Genomic DNA, 22,073 nt, shown 5'->3' with positions numbered 1-22,073 from the left:
CTTTCTTTTGAAAACGGGTTAGAATTTGTCATGTCTAAAACTAGTCCTGATCCACTGTGTTCACATTCGTTAATTGATTCAGTGCTCCAAGTCCTTTAGTTTGCTGTTGTCGCCGTTGGACATCTCCTGAAAATTGATCATATCCGGCGTGCAGCGTACGTTCCGTTGCAGCGCTTCTAGTTTAGTATCAACTCATAATTCATTCCATAAAGCGAGCCCGGTTTGGCGATTTTGAACTGAGAATTACGTCACCAAACGCGCGGGTTCAATCCGGAGCTGCGCACATCCTTCACGGAGATGTTGCCGCCGGCAGGCGCACGCTCGGACGTGTGCGAATCTGTTCTTTGATTTTTGGTAATGTTCTGCTGACTAAACATATAGTGGTATGATTAAAAAAAAACTCCAATTGGGGTTGGATTGGTTGCAATTAATGTTTTCTTATTTGTTGCTTAGTTTCCGTTAAGGTTAAATTATACATTTATAGATTTCAATGTAAATTTGGTTTTCTTCGTAAGAATTTGTGTTTAGCAATGTTTTAATTTAGTTTCTCAGCTGGTTTTCGCATTCTCTCGCTGTTTGTCTCACTTTCTCTCTGAGTCGGTTACCAGTAGTAACCGTCTGCTAGGAGAGTTTATAATTAAATGAGAATAATGAAGCCCTTTGATAGTGCCTCGTCTGTATGGACATACTCCTACATTTTCCGTCTCTGTTTGAATTTCATCGCTAATTGTTTCATGTAATATTACTTACAAGTAAAGTAATGTGTTCTTATTTGTGAAGTGGGGATGGGACTCACGAGGAGAAAGTTATCTGTTTGCTGGTTAAGGTGGGAGACCCGTGTTTACTCGACGTCGTGGAATTTCAATATGGCGCGTCCAGGAATCTCTGAGCTGGCCAGTTTGCGTACCACTTCAGCGGCCTGCTCCGAGGGAAATACTGTGTGCGGTGGGGGTTCAATCTGAATGGCAAGAAGAAATAATCGATTAGTCACATTTGATCCCGATTGATTCGAGTTCACCGAACCAAATTGTCTACTTACCGCACCGGCATCGACCAGTTTGACCAGCTCGTGCAGCTGTTGGATGGTACCGGTCGGAACGACCTCGACAAACACTCCGCGATCCTCTGCTCGTTTGGCGAACCTGGCCATCAGCTTCTCGGCAATCTCGTCGCTGATGAACACGTGTCCACCCTCGGTTAGGCACTGCATCGATCGGTGCAAGCTGCGCGAGGTGGTGCCAAAGTCGATCACAATGTCCACCAGCCCGTCGCAGGCGTCATGTGTGCGTTCGATCAGCTGCTTCTCGTACAGATCCTCGTTCCACTGGACAATGTTGACTCTGCGGAGGATGGAAATAACACGGGGAAACGATGGTTAATGGCGTTCATCGAATTTTACTGAATTGGAATAAGCGCCGGTATTTGTCAACAACGTGTTGAAAACTACATGTGATCTTTTGGGGATTCGGCGGCAGAACGAGAAAGATAGCCAAGAACAATTTTACCATTCCCCAAGAGGCCTATTTCCACGATCAAGGGATACATGATTTATTCACAGATCTTCTGTAGCAAATTGAAAAGCATTCTGATTGACTGAATGTGAGGCAAAAGTTCTGAAAAGTCCGAACGCATGTTCTAGATAAAAGAATATTAAAGACCAGATTTGCCCCATATGGATTGTTTATGCGAAATTGAGTTATTCCAAAGATATCTAATTAAAAAGATATCCCACTAATCAATTATTTGAACAAGGCAATTGATACATCACCCTTACGTAAACGCAGTGACATCTGGTGAGTGCACATTGAAACTGTTGGGAGTCGCCCGCTAGCTTCACCATCAGGGCTCAATAAATGACAGGTGTCAGTATGACAGATACCAGCGCGGACGTTGCACGCGAGGCTCAATCCCAGTCGGCGCCGCCGGGATAAAATCTCTGATCACGACTTCCTTCGAAAGAGAAGTAAAGCCGTTGGTCCCCGATCCATGCTTGAGTTGATGGGTTGATAAGTAGGGTCCAGGTGTGGGAGCTGCCTCCCTCACGTCGGTAGCATTGGTACTCAGTACGGAAAACAAGATCGACGGAAAACAAACCAAGGGAAACAAAATCACCGTATGTGGTGGTATCCGGTCGGTCGTCATCAGCAGCAGCAGCAGCAGCAGCAGTGCTTTCGGTGCGTGGCGTTGAACCATCGACCTTCGGCACAATCTCGTAGGCATTGTATTATTCATTAAATAAAATAGGACCACTGCTGGACAACTGTCATTGAAGTTGTTCACAACATTATGTGCTGTTTGGCTGTATTTTTCAGATCCATCCTTTATTTGAATATATCAGCAGTTCATTTCTCGGTTCACTTATAGATTTGAATCCGAAGTGTAGGTTCTAGCGCAGGCTCGAGAGTAAGAGTAACTGCAGTTAATCAGACCCCACAACTCACACAATACAAACTACAGAAGTCATAGTCATCATCCTCTATATTCGGTCTCCAACAATGTTCTCCACCGATTACAACTTTTCCGGCCGCTGATGGACCGTTGTGTTTCACATCACGAAATTCTGGGTATGTGGTCTGCCTTTGAGGGCATTACAAAACCCTAATTCACAAGAAAATTTGCGAACACCAAACACTTCCGCTTCATTCTCAATAGACTGGCGAACGAATATTACGAATCATTTTTTTCTTCTCAGACGGCGGTTGCATTCCTTCTTGGTTGCCACTAGACCGATGTTATCCTTACGATTGCAAACAAAAACATTCAAGTTGTCAGAAATACCGGGTTGCCAAATATACCATAATATACATATTTTACAAACAATAGCAGATTGCTCTATGACCGGCACAATCGGCACACTTGCGGCACCCTGAGAAAAAAAGTTGACCCAAGATTGCACAGTGGTCGGAGATGCCAATTTGGTGAACTTAATTGTTTTGTGGTCAAACCGTTGACTTAATCCAAAAACTGTCTTCAGAAGAATTGTTCACAAAAACATTGCGCATATTAGGACAACTACCCATATTTGTCATGGCATACTTTAAAAAAAAAACTAACTTGTTTTGCAAAAGAGATAGAAGGGTAGTTTCTCTAGCAAAGTTGTAGTACTTACAAAAATATGAAACTTTGCTGAAGACACCAAATTTGTATGATGAATACTTGTGAAGATATGAAGCGTTGTTGATGGAAACCCCCTTAATTCACATGCGGCGACTATTAGGCCTCCCTTAGCTCAGTCGGTAAAGGCGCAGCTACAAAGCAAGACCATGCTGGAGGTGGCTGGGTTCAATTCCCGGTCCGGTCTAGGAATTTTTCGGGTTGGAAAATTTCTCGACTTCCCTGGGCATAGAAGTATGCACACAATTATACCAATGCAAAAATGGTACATGCATCGAAAGCTCTCAATTAATAACTGTGGAAGTGCATCTAGAACACTAAGTTGAGAGCACGCAATAAGCTAATATGTGATATGCAATAAGCTTGAAAATGCGAAGAAGAAGAAGACTATTAGTTTCTTCAGATCCACTTATTGCTGGTTTTCGTGTAACATCTCAGAAGAAGGGCAGAGAGTTTTCCGAAGATGCACAGTTTGTGTTAAATTTTTCAGACAGCGAAGAGGAAACAGATGAAAAGTGAAACTTTTTTTATTTGTTATCATGTTAACTTCTCAGAAAAAATATTTTTGTTAAATTACAGATAAAACTACCTAACAGCAAGATGATTGGGTTCTTCTTGACTCACGCGATTGGTGTGCAGAGTGACCTTCCCCTTGGCTGCAGCCCACATGAGCGTCCATTCACTGAAGAAGGAGGAAGAAGCCGCACCGCTACTGATCGGATTCAGTAGCTCTTTGTTAGTCGCTGAGGGCCATCTTTGCCAAGTGCGTCACCCTCGTTCCAAACAGTGTACAGCTGGCCAGCCTCATCCGTGTTGAACATCCTAATAGCTCAGCATTACTCAAACATAACGACAAAACGGTTCTTTTCATGACCACCATAAATTATTGTTGTTTAAGAGGTAATTTCCACTGAACGTTCGCTCGCGTTGCTGCCAGCTGTGAGGTTTGGACCGTATCCCACCGGAATCACCCAACCCTTTTGGAGAGCAGGCACAACCTACCTATTCAACTGCACTGCGACGAAAGAGGACGAACGAGATGCTTGCTGATTGAAGCGTCGTTGGGTGGTCAGATTAAAGAGGATGAATAGATTCATCCTGTTCATCCAGTTGACAGCTCGTCGAGGGGTTCATCAATGGATATTGCACTATGACTGAATGGTAATCCATTCAGTCAATTGTGCACCTCACACCAGCCACATCACCCCCAAAGCTCTTTGATAAGCAACCAAACGTTTGTGGTCAAATACGTAACAGTATTGAAGTGCGACATAAAAATTCTCGAAATGACCGAATACCACATGACCATGTCAATTAACCAGAAACACTTCGAACTAAGGTAGGGTTTCCGTCAGGACGCTAGAAAAAAGTATAAAAAATCTCAAATTTATATGATGGATCGCGAATATCTCGCAATTGGAAAATTTTAGCAAGATATTCCTCCAATCAGTTTTCGATTTTTTTTTATTATCTATTGAATAAACCAAAATTTTCGTGAACAAAAATGCGTAATTTTGTCATCAGAAAATGAGGCGTTTCCGTGATGGGAAAAAGTGGTTTCCCTAACACATTCGCCGAATATTAGAGATTATATGATTCGATTATACATCACCGGCGCCGCTGGTTCAGTCTTCTGCCACTATGCGACCCTAGTGTGCATGGAAAATTTCAAAGCGCGTTATATCTCGAGATCCTGACTAGCTGGGAGATGCTGATATTGGAACAGTTTATCAGATGTATTACGAATTATGAGTAGATTAGTGCAAAATTCTGCCACTATGAAGCGCTAGCGTGCATACGAAGTTTCTAAGTCTTTGTATTGTTTGTCCTCACCCAAGTAACAATTTTGGTTTTATGAGGGCTCTGTAGACTTGTAGAATGCTATAAAACCTCTATAAAGCTTGCAATGTTACTTGGGCAGACTTTAAATTGAGATTTATCAAAATTACATGGGTTGGTGGAACTTACGCTGGAAGATATCTCAACGAAATCTTCATGATGAATCATTATGATCTCTGTTCGTAAAAGAATATCAGTCCCATCTGAAAAAAATCAGCAAGCCGAAAAATCAGTGTTCATTTATTATTTCTGTATGGGCTCTTATAGATGGGACCAACCCAAGTAACATTGCAAGTTTTATTGAGGTTTTAAAGCATGCTACAAGTCTAAATCATGGTCTACAGAACCCTTATAAAACCGAAATCGTTACTTGGAAAGTTTCGGTATTTTGTCAGAATTTTTTCTATCAATTCCAATGAATGAGCATAAGTATGAGCACGGTTGCTGCTCTGTTATGGCCAGATCAGCTGCAATTACACAGGGAATCAACAGATGATGCTTGGGACTAATATTCATTCTCAATGTGTAAAACCTGGAAAACTTATATTTAGCAATACCAGCGCCGGCCGTGTCCGAATGCAGATCAAATAGGGAATGGGAAGGAATGTGTTGACGTGATCCTCGCTGTAAAGGAAACCAAGAAGTCCTCTGCGCTTCCACGAGAAATCACTGGGATGTGGGGAAAGGTTTGCAGCAGGGATCGTTTTGGTAAACTAATGCTGATAATGACGTACCTTAAACACTAATGGATAAGAAGTATAAATAGATAAAAAGGAAAGATCTTACCGATGGAATCAAGTGAACCTGCAACAAGCAGCTCCGTAGCCATTATAGTGCGGGGAAAGTTTGAGAACACGATTTCAAATCGGTTACAAACTGCCCTAAACATGACCTTCCATTGGTGTAAGAGAGGGGGCTTAAATGTAAATCCTTCAAAAACTGTCATAGTTCCTTTCACCAAAAGGGAAAAAATAGAGTATAATGAGTCACGCCAAGAGCAAAACAGTTGAACTCGCATCACGGTTTTCGAAATATTTCCTTTCTTTTCACTTGGCAACAGAGGACTTCTACATCAACTTCAAATGACTTCTAGCGAGAACAAAAAATAACGTCTGTAGTTAATCATTATATCAGTGATTATGTCAAATTATTTTATCAAAAAATAATAGAAATTTCCATTACTCATCATTACCAAACGTACCCCATGACAATTTAATGCTCACTGCGTGTTTATGATCATTTCTTCGATTTTATTTTATATTCTATTGCAATACCTTTCGTGGACCTTGCATAGCATCGTTATGTTTGTTTACTTTGCACGATAGGTAGCCGGTTTGACAGTTCAATAGGTAGACTTGGCTTCACTCTTGGCGTGACTCATTATACACCGACTCTAGGAAAAAAATATGTTGACACAGCCCTATGTCAATCATACAAGGTCTGGAACAACAGACAACTTGCTGGTGTTAGAAGCAAAAATGTTGTAAACATTGCTGAACAAGCGAATGATGATGTCACGGCAGCACAACATTCCATACTGCGAATGGCAGACGTGTCGTCACAGAAAACAGCTGTTTCGTGTAGAAAGATAAACATTGCGATGAAATACAAACACCACTAAACATTTCCACATTTCACTAATACCAATAAGCCGGTTGGGCCAGACCTTGTATAATTGACATCGGACACAGCCTACTCTAGATGGAGTTCGAATTCATTTCGCGGATGAAATTAAATACCTACGTGTTACTTTGGATAGGAAACTGAACTGGAACTCTCATCTTGACAAGGTTATCACTAAGGCTACAAATGTGCTATGGGTCTGTAGTAAAGCTGTGGGGAAAACGTGGGGACTACGACCGAATATAACCGTAATATGACCGAATATGACCGAATAAAAAATTGCCTATGCTTCACTGATATGGTGTCCCAAAACAAATGAAATAACCGCTCAAAAGAAGTTATGAAAAATACAAAGACTTGCTCGTATATCAATGACAGGAGCAATGAGAAGCACATCATCAGATGCTTTGAATGCCGTTCTCAATATTTTGCCCTTACACCAATTTGTTAAACGACAAGCAGCAAAAAGTGCTTTACAGTTTAACCGCCAAAATAAACTTTTAGATGGTGCCTTGGTAGGACATCTAAAGATCCTTAAGGATCTCAAGTTTAATTCAGCTGTAAAAACAATAGAAGATTGGATGGTAACAAAGACAAACTACGATGTTCCCTTCAAAGTGGTTAAACCAAGCCGCCATACATGGGCCAAACATACGTCCAGGATTTATTGTATTTTACACCGACGGCTCGAAGATGGGTGAAGATACTGGAGTTGGGGTCTTTGACCCTGGAGGCAGTAAAATTATACCAATGGGACATAGTCCCACAGTATTTCAAGCAGAAATTCAAGCAATCATAGAATGTGCAAACATCTGTCTAACAAGAAAATACAGGTTTGCCAAAATATGTATATTGTCGGATAGCCAAGCTGCTCTTAATGCGCTTAAGACGTTCACATGTCGATGGAAGCTAATATTCTTTCCTTAAAACAATTGGCCGAAAGGAACGAAGTCATATTATACTCGGTGCCCGGCCATTGTGGCATTGAAGGAAATGTAAATGCAGACAGTCTAGCAAGACGAGCTTCTGCATCGAACTTCATCGGTCCGGAACCATTTTGTGGAGTCCCTGAGTGTACTATAAGGATGGAACTAAAAAGTTGGGAAAAGTCCATTTTAGAATCCAACTGGAACGCCACCGATGTATCCAGACAGGCGACAAGACTTATAAGACCAAGTGCAGCAAAAGACCGGATTTTGCTTAATCTTAGTAAAATAGATCTTCGGGTAATAGCAGGTCTGATGCCTGGTCACTGCCCTAGCAGATATCACTTATATAAAATAGGAAAAATTCCGTTTAGCGAATGTCGGTTTCGTCAATTTGAAAACGAAACTGTGGAGCACTGTTCAATCAAAGAATGTCAATATTTGAAAAAGGGATATTAGAACCCTTTGAAGTTTGGCAAAGCAATCCCAAAATGGTATTAGACTTTATAAGACGAGTTGTGCCTGATTGGGACGGCGTGCAATGTCAACAAATGTATATCACACCTTAATTGTGTGAGGATATGTGACTAGCACCAAAAATAAAATGGGTCAGACAACAATATTCGTAAGTAATGGACACATTTGTAAAAAAGGCTCTACAGATAAGAAAAAAAGAGCTATTGAATCCAATCAGTAGCGGTGCGGCTTCTTCCTCCTTCTTCGGTGAATGGAGGCAGCCTTTCGTTGTGTGCTGGAGAACAATGTTCAACGCCATGCACCGAAAGCACTGCTGCTGCTGATGATGATGACGACCGACCGGATACAACCACACACACTCGGTGATTTTTTTCATTGGTTTTTTTTCCGATGATCTTGTTTTCCGTACTGAGTACCAATGCTACCGACGCCAGGGAGGCAGATTCCACACCTGGACTCTACTTATCGACCCATCAACTCATGAACCGGGGACCAACGGCTTTACTTCCCTACCGAAGAAGAATAAAGAATATAAAGGCGTGATCAGAGATTTTATGCCTCCGAAAATCCCGGCGGCGCCGAATGGGATTGAAAACAGGCCTTTTGGGGTGATTGAATAAGCACCGTTTGACGAGACCGGATGGAGTATTATTTTGAAATCTGTGTTAGGGAATGCGCTTATTGCAGACAATCGGTGATAGTTTTGATCACCATTGCAACAGTTGGACATTTGTGTAATTTTCAATAGTGCCCTTTTAAAAATTTATAAAGTGTTCATTTAAGCCGATTAGTAGAAAAATTCTCAACCGATTGGCTTGTTTAAATTAAAATCCATCCGCTATTGACAGAGTTATAAGTGGTCAAAACCTGACCACTTTTCGTAACGCGGTCGATTTTGTGTTTTTGAAATTGCACTCCAAATTGCCGAAAGACGTAATCCTTTCATTTTCATTTTCATTTTGCAGCGCAGGGTGGGGCAGTCAGAGCGCAAGTCAATCCAGGGCCGATACTAAAGGAAGGGTAATGGCTGACCCGTCACTTGCAGGCTACATGATCGCCATGGTAAGGGATAATGATTAGATTGAGGTAGGGTTGCATGTTTTTTTGGATTTAGTTAGCCACGATGCTGCAAAATGAAATGGAATGTGTAAGCTGGAAATAATTTGAAATTTGAGTTATTTAACTATACATCAATTACATTATACATTAATGCGAGTTTTGCTCTGCTTTGAATCAAATTTTAGTTACTTAAAACTGACGATACTTCTCTTAGCGTGCTCGCCTAGATTCAAATACAAAAAAAAAGAAATCCATAATTTTTAAACCCAAAATTTAGGAAAAATACTCACAGCATCAAAATAACCCGGAGCGGTTTAATTTAATAATCTACTGCACAAAAATAAGATCAAACAAAATTAGATTGGTCTCACCCGATATTCTTGAAATATTTGACGTTTTGAATGAAACATTGCCATTTCCAGACTTCGTGTTGTTAGTTTTCTTGAAGGTCTTCCCTAATAAAAATAACCATAAACGAACGATAACCCAAATCATTGAACTATTCCACAAATGGTTTGGATGATACCCAGAACACGTCGTTAAGCAAATTAACCATACAATTTTTATTAGGGTTGTGCTTATTGCTTGACTTGTCTTTCGCTGTCACATTCGTATTTCTAAGAATTGACTCTATAAATAGTTTAAAAAAAACCCTTCCCGCCGACAAGCTGTAGACCGAGTGCAGAATCTTTATGATGATACATTCCAAACGTGCATACCCATAGAAATAAATCCAATTCAATTATGGATTTATTAAAAAAAAAAACAGATTATTTCTACTGTGGCTACTGTGACTAAATCCAGCATTCTTACTAAAATATCAAATGCTGTGCTTAATCATTAATTATTAGAACAGAGAAAAAAAACAATGTCCGGTGATGATTAATCTTATGCTTTTATAAGCGGGTTCAAATGCATAAGTGTCATAAATAGGTACTCTCTAACACTCGAAGTGCGGGTTGCACCACTGGATTCTCCGATGCAGCCCCACCTTCTGCTGCCTTTGATCATCGAAGCTGCCCAAATGCTGTTATCAGAAGTGAAATTAGGATGCCCAAAAGTTCCCTCTCAGGCGAGGTGTACACAGATTCTCAACGTGTTGCTAGTACTAACCAGGACGTCACTATTTACTATCAGAACGTAGGCGGGATGAACTCGAACGTTGAAGACTATCGTATATCCGTATCTGACCGATGCTATAATATTATTGCTCTCACAGAGACTTGGCTCGACTCCCGCACGATCTCCAATCAAGTGTTTGGATCTGAATACGAGGTTTTCCGTTCTGATCGTAACCCCCGCAACAGCCGAAAATCAACGGGAGGTGGTGTCCTCTTGGCTGTCGGTTCTGAATTGAAAGCCAGAGCAATTGAAAATGATCTGTGGAACTACGTAGAGCAGGTCTGGGCAGCTATGGACCTAGCGGATCGCACGTTGTTTGTATGTGTGGTCTACATACCTCCAAACCGAGCTCGAGATATAGATTTCATCGACGCCCATTGTCGTTCAATTCAAGCTGTCTTGGAAAGCGCAACTGCTATTGACGAGGTTATTGTCTTGGGAGACTACAATTTACCTGGTATCTCGTGGCAACCATCCCATAGCGGTTTTCTGTATCCGGATCCAGAACGATCAGTGTTCCATTGTGGAGCCACTATGCTTCTTGATAGCTACAGTACGTCTACGTTATCGCAAATCAATCAATTCGCAAACGAGAACAACCGCAGCTTGGACCTTTGTTTCGTCAGTTCTCAGGATGTCGCTCCATTCATCTCCTGTGCACCCGCTCCACTAGTGAAACCAACTCCACATCACCTTCCTTTGATTGTGACTGTGGAGAGCAAGTTACTTCACGATTTCGACGAAACGCCCGTTGCTGTTTCCTACGATTTTCGAAAAGCAGATTACCGCAGCATCTCAGACTTGCTCTCCAGCTTGGACTGGGAAAACATCCTCGATGTTGAGGTAGCCGCAAGAACGTTTTCACACATTTTGGCGTATACTATCGACAGACATGTCCCGAAGATAAGTCACCAGAAAACAGCTCATCATCCATGGCAGACTAAGGAGCTCCGTAGACTGAAATCTACTAAAAGAGCTGCACTACGCAAATACACCAAGTACCGTACGTTCCAATTAAAATGCTATTATGTTCGACTAAACCATCAATTCAAACGGATCAGTCGCCAAAGCTATTCGCGATATCAGCAGGGAATTCAGCGCAGGATGAGATCACATCCGAAATCCTTTTGGAACTAAAGGGTTATACGGTCAAAATTTGGTCAATATCAACTTGACGTATTTCTTTCAATTTTGCATTTAAAAAACCTGAACACCCCTCATTTTGAAGGTGTGTGTGTGTAGAATGTTGCTCCTATTTTGATTTTGGAATTCACTCTTCAGTTGTCAAAATGCCGTCCAAGCAAGAAGAGCACCGTATCAAAATTTTGCTCGCGCATCGCGAAAATCCGAGCTACTCGCACGCAAAGTTGGCAAAATCGCTAAAAGTTGCCAAATCAACCGTTACAAATGTAATTAAAGTGTTTGGGGAACGTTTGTCGACAGCCAGGAAGTCTGGATCGGGGGGAAATCGAAAACCGGAAGCCGCTGAGACGACAAAGAGAGTTGCCGGTAGTTTCAAGCGAAACCCTAACCTCTCTCTCCGAGATGCCGCAAATAAGCTGGGTGTATCGTCTACAACCGTGCATCGAGCCAAAAAACGAGCCGGACTATCGACTTACAAGAAGGTAGTGACTCCAAATCGCGATGATAAACAAAATACGACGGCCAAAGCGCGATCCCGGAGGCTGTACACGACGATGCTGACGAAGTTTGACTGCGTGGTAATGGACGACGAAACCTACGTCAAAGCCGACTACAAGCAGCTTCCGGGACAGGAGTTTTATACGGCAAAAGGAAGGGGAAAGGTAGCAGATGTTTTCAAGCACATGAAACTGTCAAAGTTCGCAAAGAAATATCTGGTTTGGCAAGCCATCTGTACCTGTGGCTTGAAAAGCAGCATTTTCATAGCTTCCGGGACTGTCAACCAAGAAATTTACGTGAAAGAGTGTTTGAATAAACGTCTGCTGCCTTTCCTGAAGAAACACAGTTGTTCCGAACTGTTTTGGCCGGATTTGGCATCTTGCCATTACGGTAAAAAGGCCATGGAGTGGTACGCCGCCAACAACGTGCAGGTGGTTCCCAAGGACAAGAACCCTCCCAACACGCCAGAGCTCCACCCAATTGAGAAATACTGGGCTATTGTCAAGCGGAACCTAAAGAAAACCAAAAAAACTGCTAAGGGCGAGCAGCAGTTCAAGGCAAACTGGCTTTCTGCGGCGAAGAAGGTGGACAAGGTGGCTGTACAAAATCTGATGGCAGGGGTCAAGCGTAAGGCCCGGAAATTCGGATTTGGAAAAGCGGAAGCCTAACTGAATATTTTTCCTGAATTTTATACTAATTGAACTTGAAAAAGAAATTTAATTTGATTTTTTAAATAAACGATTTCACCGATTTACACGCGTTTTCCCTTGACCAAATTTTGGCCGTATCACCCTTTATGTTAACGAGCAGCGAAAGGAATCCGGTCTTCCATCGTCCATGGTGTTCAATGGCGAAGTGGGATCCACAAATCAGGAGATTTGCCGACTCTTCTCTCTCAAATTTGCCGATGTTTTCACTGACGAGAGCCTATCTAACGAATTTGTTAACCTCGCAGCAAGCAACGTTCCAATGCACGGCGATACATTAAATGGCATCGACATCAACGATATGACTATTTTAAGAGCTGCTTCCAAGCTGAAATCTTCTTGCAACCTTGGACCCGATGGAATCCCGTCCGTTTTTCTCAAGAAGAATATCGATAGTCTATTGACTCCGCTCTGTCACGTGTTCCAATTATCGCTTCGCTGTGGTATTTTTCCTTCTTGCTGGAAGTTTGCTCACATGTTTCCTGTTCACAAAAAAGGAAACAAACGAGATGTCAACAACTATCGTGGAATTACCTCACTGAGCACCGTATCGAAGCTTTTTGAACTAGTCATAATGGAACCGCTACTTTCTCACTGCAAGCATGTTTTGAGTGATGATCAGCATGGCTTCATGTCAGGTCGTTCCACCACCACCAATCTGCTATGCCTCACATCTTATGTAACTGATAGCATGGTTGACCGAGCTCAAACGGATGTGATTTATACCAATCTGTCAGCAGCGTTCGATAAGCTAAACCATGCTATTGCTATTGCTAAACTAGACAGACTTGGGATCAATGGTAACCTATTACAATGGTTTCGATCGTATGTAACCGGTCGCGAACTGATGGTTGCCATAGGCGATTACCGATCTGATACTTATCCTGCTACATCGGGGATACCCCAGGGTAGCCACCTTGGACCTTTGATCTTCCTGCTCTACTTCAACGATGTGAATTATGTGCTTGACGGACCTCGACTATCGTATGCTGACGATCTAAAATTCTACCTTCGGATTCGTTCCATTGCCGACTGTCACTTTCTTCAACGCCAGCTTCATGCTTTTTTTGACTGGTGCACCTTGAACCGAATGGAAGTTAACCCGGCGAAATGCTCAGTAATCTCCTTTTCTCGGATAAAAGAACCAATCATCTTCAACTACAACCTATTGGGTTCAGCAATTGAACGAGTGAGCCACGTGAAGGATTTGGGAGTCATTTTGGATTCGCAACTCACATATAAGCAGCATATTTCGTATGTCGTTGATAAAGCTTCCAGAACACTAGGCTTTATCTTTAGAATAACCAAAAACTTTACTGATATTTATTGCCTGAAGTCATTGTACTCCTCACTGGTCCGATCAGTCCTTGAATATTGCTCAGCAGTTTGGAATCCAAGCTACAAAAATGGTGTTGAAAGAGTCGAATCAGTCCAGCACCGATTCTTACGCTTCGCCCTTCGGCGATTGCCTTGGAGAGATCCTTTCCGTTTGCCTAGCTATGAAAGCCGATGTCAGCTGATTGGTTTGGAAACTCTTTCGACCCGAAGAGACGCTGCAAGGGCTTTACTTGTTGCCGATACATTGCAAGGGAGAATCGATTGTCCTACTATCCTCGAAAAAATCGATTTGAATGTACGACCACGTGCACTAAGAAACAGTCTTATGCTGAGACTTCCCTTTCGTCGCACGAACTACGGAATGAATGGAGCAATAAACGGACTGCAGCGAGTTTTCAACAGAGTTGCCTCAGTGTTCGATTTTCACGTACCACGTCAGACGCTTCGCCGTAGTTTCACCTCGATATTTTCGGGCACAGGTAACCGTGAATAGCAGTGTAATGTTTAAGTTTTAAGCACAGACAATCATGTTGTTTTTTTGTATTACTTAACATCATTGGGGCTTATTGAAGCCTGTTGATGGAATCAATTAAATAAATTAAATAAATAAATAAATAAATAGTAGGGGAAATGACGGGTTCGGCATGACAGACTATTTTCGGCAACCCAAATTGAAACACTATTTTCACTGGATTTTCTTACGAAAACACTTCGCTGAATGCATGCAAACGATTCTTTATGCTTTCAGCTTCAATTTGACTATATTTTTACCACTGAGAAAAAGCAATCTAGCAGGGTTTTCTTGAAATGAAACACACGCACTACAAATTGTAGCTGATTTCGAGTTGCCGATAATAGAACAGCAGATTTACATGCAGTTCAAATGGAACGGTTGCCGAAGAAAAACTGGTTGCCGACAATACTCGCTCTCACTAGAGAAGATTGGAGCTTTGTAAAAGCGTTTCAAAACAGTTTTTGACAATTCTTTCGACTGAAATTGTTAGAGCAGCTGGCAGCAAATGTTTGTAAACAAACCAATACTGCATATGTGTGCGTTCCATAGAGAAAAAGGCTATAGAAAGAAGGTCGCTGCTTAGGTTGCCGAGAATACGTAAATTCCCCTATCTAAAACACGTTTTTAAAAATGCCCCCAGGCAAAAAAAAAGTTTGAACGCACTTTTATATGGATAGACGATGGTTACACGCAATCTTAAGCCATACATACGGAGTACATTGTGATCAGAACCAAGTGTACTCCTAATAGCTACGTTACATTTACATATTTTAAGATATTTAAATAAAATTTATATGTTGGTCCAATGTCCCCTCATGAGGGTTTACATTGGTAAATTTTATATTTACCTTTACTAAAATGATATATCAGTTTCAATCGATCATTTCCATGACTGTCGTAAATATATCATTGATGAATAAAATCACATGCTTAAAACTGTTTTCCTTGTTAAAATGTGAATGTTGCAGGGAACGGTTTTTTTTTCGATTTTTTGTAAAAATGTCCCAAAACGGTACAATTAACCAAATTATCTAAAAAAAAAAATATCATTTCTAGTCAAAACATTATTTTACAACTTCCCAAAATTTTCTTAATTTTGTTAACAACGAAAAAGGCGACAATTTTTTGCATATTTTTACAAAATCATAAAAAATATAGTTTAAAAATAAAACTAATTTGGAATCAAAGCAAATTACTTCTAGTTGTCAAATCAATCTAAAATACACTCTAATAGGGTAAACGCACCTGTAGTGGAGGTACGTTATCGCAATATGTTCCTATAGAGGCTTATGGAGTCTCCATAAGCCACTATAGGAACACATTTTGCACTAACGTACTTCCACTATTGGTGAGTTTACCCTATGGGTATTCTTGGACGAGCATGTCGAAACTATTGATAAAAATCAAAGCGATAAATTAGCCTTTTTTCAAAGACGACGTAAAACAAGTCAAACTTTTGTAACTTTTTTCGTCGTGAACGACTAAAAGTTGTAAAATTAAAGACAAATTTCGTGCATCGTACTTCAGGAAATAAATTAATGAAAAATTGCATATTTGCCTACCAAGCGATTTACTAAAATTGCTCTTACTTCATTATACTGATGAATATTGAATACTTCATCAACCAGTATTCAACATATCAGAAATTTCCATGCACGGAAAAGTAAGAGTTTTTTTTTTACTTTCATTGAGAGACACAAAAATGCATGGTATATAAAATATACATGTCCACAACTGTATGCGATCCCCAATCCACCCCCCCCCCCTCCTTCATATGTAACCATGCAGCCCCTCAATACTCACTTTTCGCACTTCTTCGCCATGACGAAGCCCTCGTCCCGCAGGCTGGCCACCGTAATCTGTATCTTGTCCTTGGTGGTGGGTGTGTAGAAATGTTGCGCCGCAATTCGGATTGCCCACAGGGCCAGTCCGCCGGTGCCGACGATCAGAATCTTCACCTTCTCGTTCGGTCGCTTCTTCAGCAGATCGTCGACGATCTTGTGAGCAGTGATGATGGCACTCTGGGCCAGCAGAGCACCGGTCGGCAACGTGGCGGCCACACTGAGCGGCAGTGAATCGGGGATAGGAATCAGATACTTCATATCGGGAACCACCATCAGCTCGCTGTAACCGCAGGGGACACCTTCGTACGGATAGAGAATCACCCGCTGGCCCACCTTGAAGCCACAGTCTTCATTCAGTTCACAACCGAGCGATTCGATGACGCCGGCCACTTCAAAACCTGGAAACAGGGCACCGTCCCGCACGCCATGATGCGCGGCCGGATTGTGCTGAATGGCCACCGAGGTCTGGTGGGCCTGTGAAGCTGTGTTGTCTGGACCTTCCTCGCTAATACTGGAGAAGTTGCCGCTGCCCTGCATCTGCTTCGCTAGCATGTGCAGCGATGTGGTAATATCACCCGTATCCGACAGCTGACTGCTAATCGATGAGATCGATGTGGACTGATTCTTGCGGTAGCATGCTCCGGCGTAGACGACCAGGATACGGGCCCCGGACGGCGGTGTGTCCGGAATCGGAACCACCAGATTGAACACGCAATCTTTGATTTTCGATACGGGTGTTTCGATCGATACCTGACGGATGAGCTTACTCATGGCGGCTTCTCTTAGGCGTGTCGCTGTGTCCAACGATATAGAACGTCTGTGGAAGGGAAGGGAAGAAATAGAACACGATTAGCACAACTGACTGAAATTGAGAATGAAATGCGATATCGAACGCACTCAGGTAATATTGGAAACAGTTATCCCGTAAGACTGACGATCGCGCAACTAGTCCGCAATCTAGGTCGGAGTGGTTGAGTAATAACTAGTACGGCTAACTGCTCGCTCGGTTACGGTAATAGTTGCTTGACCTTAAAGGACCTTGAAAATTGGACGACGACGACGACGACGACGTTGCTAGTGTGGGAATGGGTGTTTTGATGGTGAGTGAAGAAGATTTGACCGGGTGCGCGAAGGAATCGCGCATTTCACTCAACCGGCTTAGCTCCTCTACTGCCGTGCATGTCTGCCGATGATGTTCGATATGTTCGTTTGTATAACAGAACAGCTGATGTGTAGGTACGGCTGTCGCTAGGTTAGTTTATCCACCAGTAGCGGATCGTTTGCCAACAGTTAGCAAATAGAATTTGGATGTGCGAAAACGTGCGATGATTGATAGGTGTTACATTTTTTTTTATAGCAATTATTTATTTTCGATCTGCTGCCGGTTTTGAAGTGTCAGTTTGCACTTTTCTGATATTGCTATACCCAGCTAATTGCAAACGGTTTGTGAGAATTAATCAAATTGATTAAAATAATTCTAGAGCGACATGTTAAAAGGGCCTCTGTGCGAAATGTAAACATCGAATCGCAATACACCCACGTAAACAGATGCTGGTGTTCCTTTGTCAGAGTGATTCCCACTCCGCGAGAATTCTAATTGTAATTGTTTACGTTTTGCACATAGACCCTTTTCACATGTTGCTCTAGAATTATTATCAGCTTCTTTTAGTTTGCAGCTGTCTCTCTTCCCTTACGTGTTGGCAAGTGGTCGATGAAATTAGCAATTGTCCATCATCTGCCGCTAGTATCTTGTTTGTCTTGTTTTGGGCGGCGGGGATCGTCCGATAAGATAAATATGGTATCTGCTGAGGGGTTTGATAGAGTAAACAATACCCACCTATACGAATCGCGCTCAGCTAGCAGCAGTTTGGTCTGCCATAGACCGTAGCAGTGCACAGTCAAGATTTTTGCGAATTTCAAATTGATTACATCCAGATAGGATCTGGGAGTTTATTGGTTGAGTACTCCCAAGCAACTGGAAGTAGTCAAAACAGTTATAGCTTCCAGCTGGATGATACGACAAAGCTCATTGATTAGGTAATTGGGAAATCAGTTAACCCATGCTCCCAGTGGGATAATTTCTGAGAAAATCACCCTGCTGCTGCTGCTTGATTGCTGTTGATTGAAGGGCAATTTAGATTCACCCGGGAGCATTTGTTGGCAAAAATATTTCTTATCATAATGAACTACATCGATCAGATAGTAATGCTTGCCATGAGCTTACAGAAAACGATTTATTGAGCTGATGATTGATGAAGTCCTACGACTAGAAAGCACTTCTCGGATCATGAAATTCTCGTTTGCAACACTAATAATTTGTTTTATATTCTCAAAATCGATGTTGTTGATAATGCCTGGGAAACATTCTAGAAGGCTGTGAAAGAGATTTAAAATTGAACAAACCAATGCACTTTTAGGACGATTCGTTCGCTATACAATCTGACGTTTGTTGCAGGCGTTGTAAAAAGAATCCAGAGGGGTTTTCCAGTTTTAGGAAATTCCAGAGAAATGCTCGGAGACATGTTTAGGACCTAACCATACCATACCAATCAGGCTAATGTCCTCTGCTGTCCGAAGAAGTCGCCTCCACTCTACTCGATCCATGGCCAGCCTCGTAGTCTGCGAAGGGTCCGCAGGTCGCCTTCTACTTGGTCGATCAACCTTGCCCGCTGCCCGCCTCTTCTTCTTGTTCCTGTTGGGTCGCTTTCTAGAACCATTTTCACTGGGTCGTCGTGCGGCATTGTTACGAGGTGCCCAGCCCACCGTAGTCGCCCAATTTTTGCAATGTGGACGATGGATGGTTCTCCCAGTAGCTGGTGCAAGTCGTGATTCATTCGCCTCCTCCACGTTCCGTCATCCATCTACACTCCACCGTAGATGGTACGCAACACCTTCCGTTCGAAAACACCAAGGGCGCGTTGGTCCTCCACGAGCATAGTCCAGGTCTCGTGGCCGTAGAGGATCACCGGTCTAATCAGCGTCTTGTAGATGGTCAACTCCGTGCGGCGGCGAATTTTATTCAACCGGAACGTCCTCCGGAGTCCAAAGTAGGCACGATTCCCTGCCATAACGCGTCTTTGAGTTTCTCTGCTGGTATCATTTTCTGCGGTCACCAATGAACCCAAATACACGAACTCATCGACTACCTCGATTTCGTCATCGTCAATCTGAACTCGGGGTGGGAGGCTAACATTGTCTTCCCTAGAACCTCTTCCTTTCATGTATTTCGTCTTTGATGCGTTGATGGCAAGACCAATCCGCCTAGCTTCAGCCTTCAGTCTGATGTACGTTTTCGCCATCGTCTCAAAGTTCCGTGCCATGATGTCAATGTCATCGGCGAAGCCAAGAAGCCGAATTGCAGGACAAAGAAAACTTTTACAGTCAACTGAATGCTATCGTGGATAAGACTCCAAGAGGTGATATCAAGATCTACACAGGCGACTTCAATGCGAAGATCGGCTCCGACAACTCGGACTATAAGCGCATTATGGGACGCCATGGTCTCGGAGATATGAGCGAGAACGGCGAGCTGCTTGAAGAGTTTTGTGGCAACAACGACATGGTGATCGAGGGTTCGCTCTTCCCCATCGCCCAGTGCATAAAGTCACATGGGTCTCCCGTGATTGATATACAGAGAAAATGGAGACGGAGCCTTCTTGATGTTCGGAATAAACGCAGCGCTGACATCGCGTCTGACCATCATCTCCTGGTCGGTAAGATCCGCCTACGCATTGCGCGAGTTCAACGGCGGGAGGAGAGACTCGGGCGGCGATTCAAAACACGCCGACTGGAAGACCCAGCAGTGAAGAGATCGCGCAGCTAATATTCCGGAAGGTGGCAGCGAAGAAGAACAGTGGACGAGCATCAAGAATGCCTTTATTGAAACAAGTGAGAACAACCTGGGTGAGCTGCGCACTCAGAGGAAGGAGTGGATCACCGATGAAACCTGGAGGAAGATCGAGGAGCGCAGAGAAGCAAAAGCCGCGATAGACCGAGCAAGGACCTGAGGAGCCAAGAACGAGGCCCGTCAGTGGTATTCGGCTCTAGAGAGGGAAGTTGAGCGTTCCTGTATACGGGAAAAGCGAGCATGGGTGGACTCCCTGGCTGATGAAGGGGAGAAAGCCGCAGCAACTGGCGATATCCGCCTTCTCTATGATGTTTCACGACGCCTCAGCGGGACAAGGATGAACCTAATGATGCCTGTGAAAGACGCGACTGGACAGTTGCTCACTGACCAGTTGAAACGTTGGTTTGAGCACTTTGAACAACTTCTCGAAGTTTCAACGGTCAACCAACCATCAACATCTCGGCATGATCCGCCAAAAGTGAGACGCGTTACTCGCGTCAACACTGAAGCTCCATCATTGCAGGAGATAGAAGCAGCCATCCGAAGTATGAAGTCCAACATAGCCCCGGGGGTCGATCGCATATCAGCAGAGATGGTCAAAGCTGACCCCATGCTATCCTCACAAATGTTGCGTCAACTATTCGTCAATGTCTGGGACACCGCGACTTTTCCGGCCGACTGGATGCAGGGCGTCTTGGTAAAAGTCCCCAAGAAGGGGGATCCAACTGTATGCGAAAACTGACGAGGCATCATGTTACTGTGTATTGTTAGTTAGTTATCCTCAATCGGATACAGGAGAAGATCGACGCGACTCTCCGACGACAGCAGGCAGGATTCCGTGCTGGAAGATACTGTGTGGACCATATTGTCACGCTCTGCATCATCTTGGAGCAGGTCGATGAGTTCCAAGAGTCCCTGTACTCTTGATCAGGGCGTCACAATATCAGCTTCAATCGACCAAATCGATGCGACGAAGAGACTGCTGGCTTTCTTTTTCTGTTAAAGTCGAACAGCTTCGCAGCATTCTAGAACTTCAGTCGGCGTGCACAAACAAATGTTCAATCGCTTGTCTCTCTTTCTCCCGTCGCTCCATTGGTCTTCCTTTCAAGCTTCGTCGAAATGGATGAGCGAAAGAGCGCTCGACTTTGATAGTTTTCTCTTTCATGAAACACATCAACAGAGGTTTCATGACGTATATGACGGAAAATGAAATAACACATTTAAAGCATTTCTCACGTCAAAACACTTGAAGATTACACGTCATATTTCTAATTTATCTTCCATCCATATATTTATCTAAAAAAATGATCGAAAACGGGACATAACGCATTTTAAACAAATTGAAAGAGCGGCGATAGAGTGTTCGTGAGAGGGGATTGAAAGCCATAATGAAGTTCGTTTAACTAGAAAATCGACGTTATTTACATTGAAAGCGATGAGCAAAGCAACGACGAGAAGTTCAACAGCCAGCCTTTCCTTCCAAGCATCCTTCTTTTTTATTTTCGTTTCTTGCTGATAGTCTAGCTAGGCGTTATAGAAATGAAGCGTCGAACACGTATGTATGAGAGAAACAAAACACGAGTTCATTTTAGAGCTTCGAAATTGTAGAGCCCTGCTCTTGATATTCATTGACTACGAAAAAGCTTTCGACCGACTAAACCACGAAAACTTGTGGGGCGCTCTGCGACGCAAAGGAGTCCCTGATAAGATCGTCTACCTCATCGAAGCGCAGTACGAGGCTTTCAGTGGCAGTCTATTAATTTGGCTGATTATGTTGCGAGTTTACGAAACGTATGGAGATCCAACCAGATAAGTCAATGCACCAAAATCCGAATTATCAACTCGAACGTGAAATCTGTGTTGTTATACGCCAGCGAGACGTGGTGTGTATCAGCGGAGAGCACTCAAAAGCTGCAGGTCTTCATCAACCGATGCCTGCGGTATATAATTCGTGCCTGGTGGCCTCACAACTGGATCTCGAATGCCGAGCTCCATCGTCGATGTCATCAGAAGCCGATAGCA

The 22,073-nt window shown here is 43.0% G+C and overlaps 1 protein-coding gene across 4 annotated transcripts in view; it reads right to left on the bottom strand.

Moving 5' to 3' along the window:
- Positions 1-575: 575 nt before the first annotated feature.
- Positions 576-22,073, bottom strand: part of Drat (Death resistor Adh domain containing target) — a 120,513-nt gene continuing 99,015 nt past the window's right edge. For all 4 annotated transcript variants that reach the window (XM_065219197.1, XM_065219195.1, XM_065219196.1 and 1 more), the window contains exons 2-4: positions 16,164-17,021; positions 1,040-1,340; positions 576-958 (exon numbers count right to left, since the gene is read on the bottom strand). In XM_065219197.1, the coding sequence (XP_065075269.1) occupies positions 842-958; positions 1,040-1,340; positions 16,164-16,975 (1,230 nt within the window). In that variant the 5' untranslated portion in view covers positions 16,976-17,021 and the 3' untranslated portion in view covers positions 576-841. The remainder of the gene's footprint in view (positions 959-1,039; positions 1,341-16,163; positions 17,022-22,073) is intronic.

Source organism: Ochlerotatus camptorhynchus, unplaced genomic scaffold, assembly GCF_037179485.1.
Source record: "Ochlerotatus camptorhynchus isolate MF236.1 unplaced genomic scaffold, CSIRO-AGI_Acam_v1.1 ptg000101l, whole genome shotgun sequence".
NCBI lineage: Eukaryota > Metazoa > Arthropoda > Insecta > Diptera > Culicidae > Ochlerotatus > Ochlerotatus camptorhynchus.
This window is presented reverse-complemented; position numbering and strand designations above follow the sequence as displayed.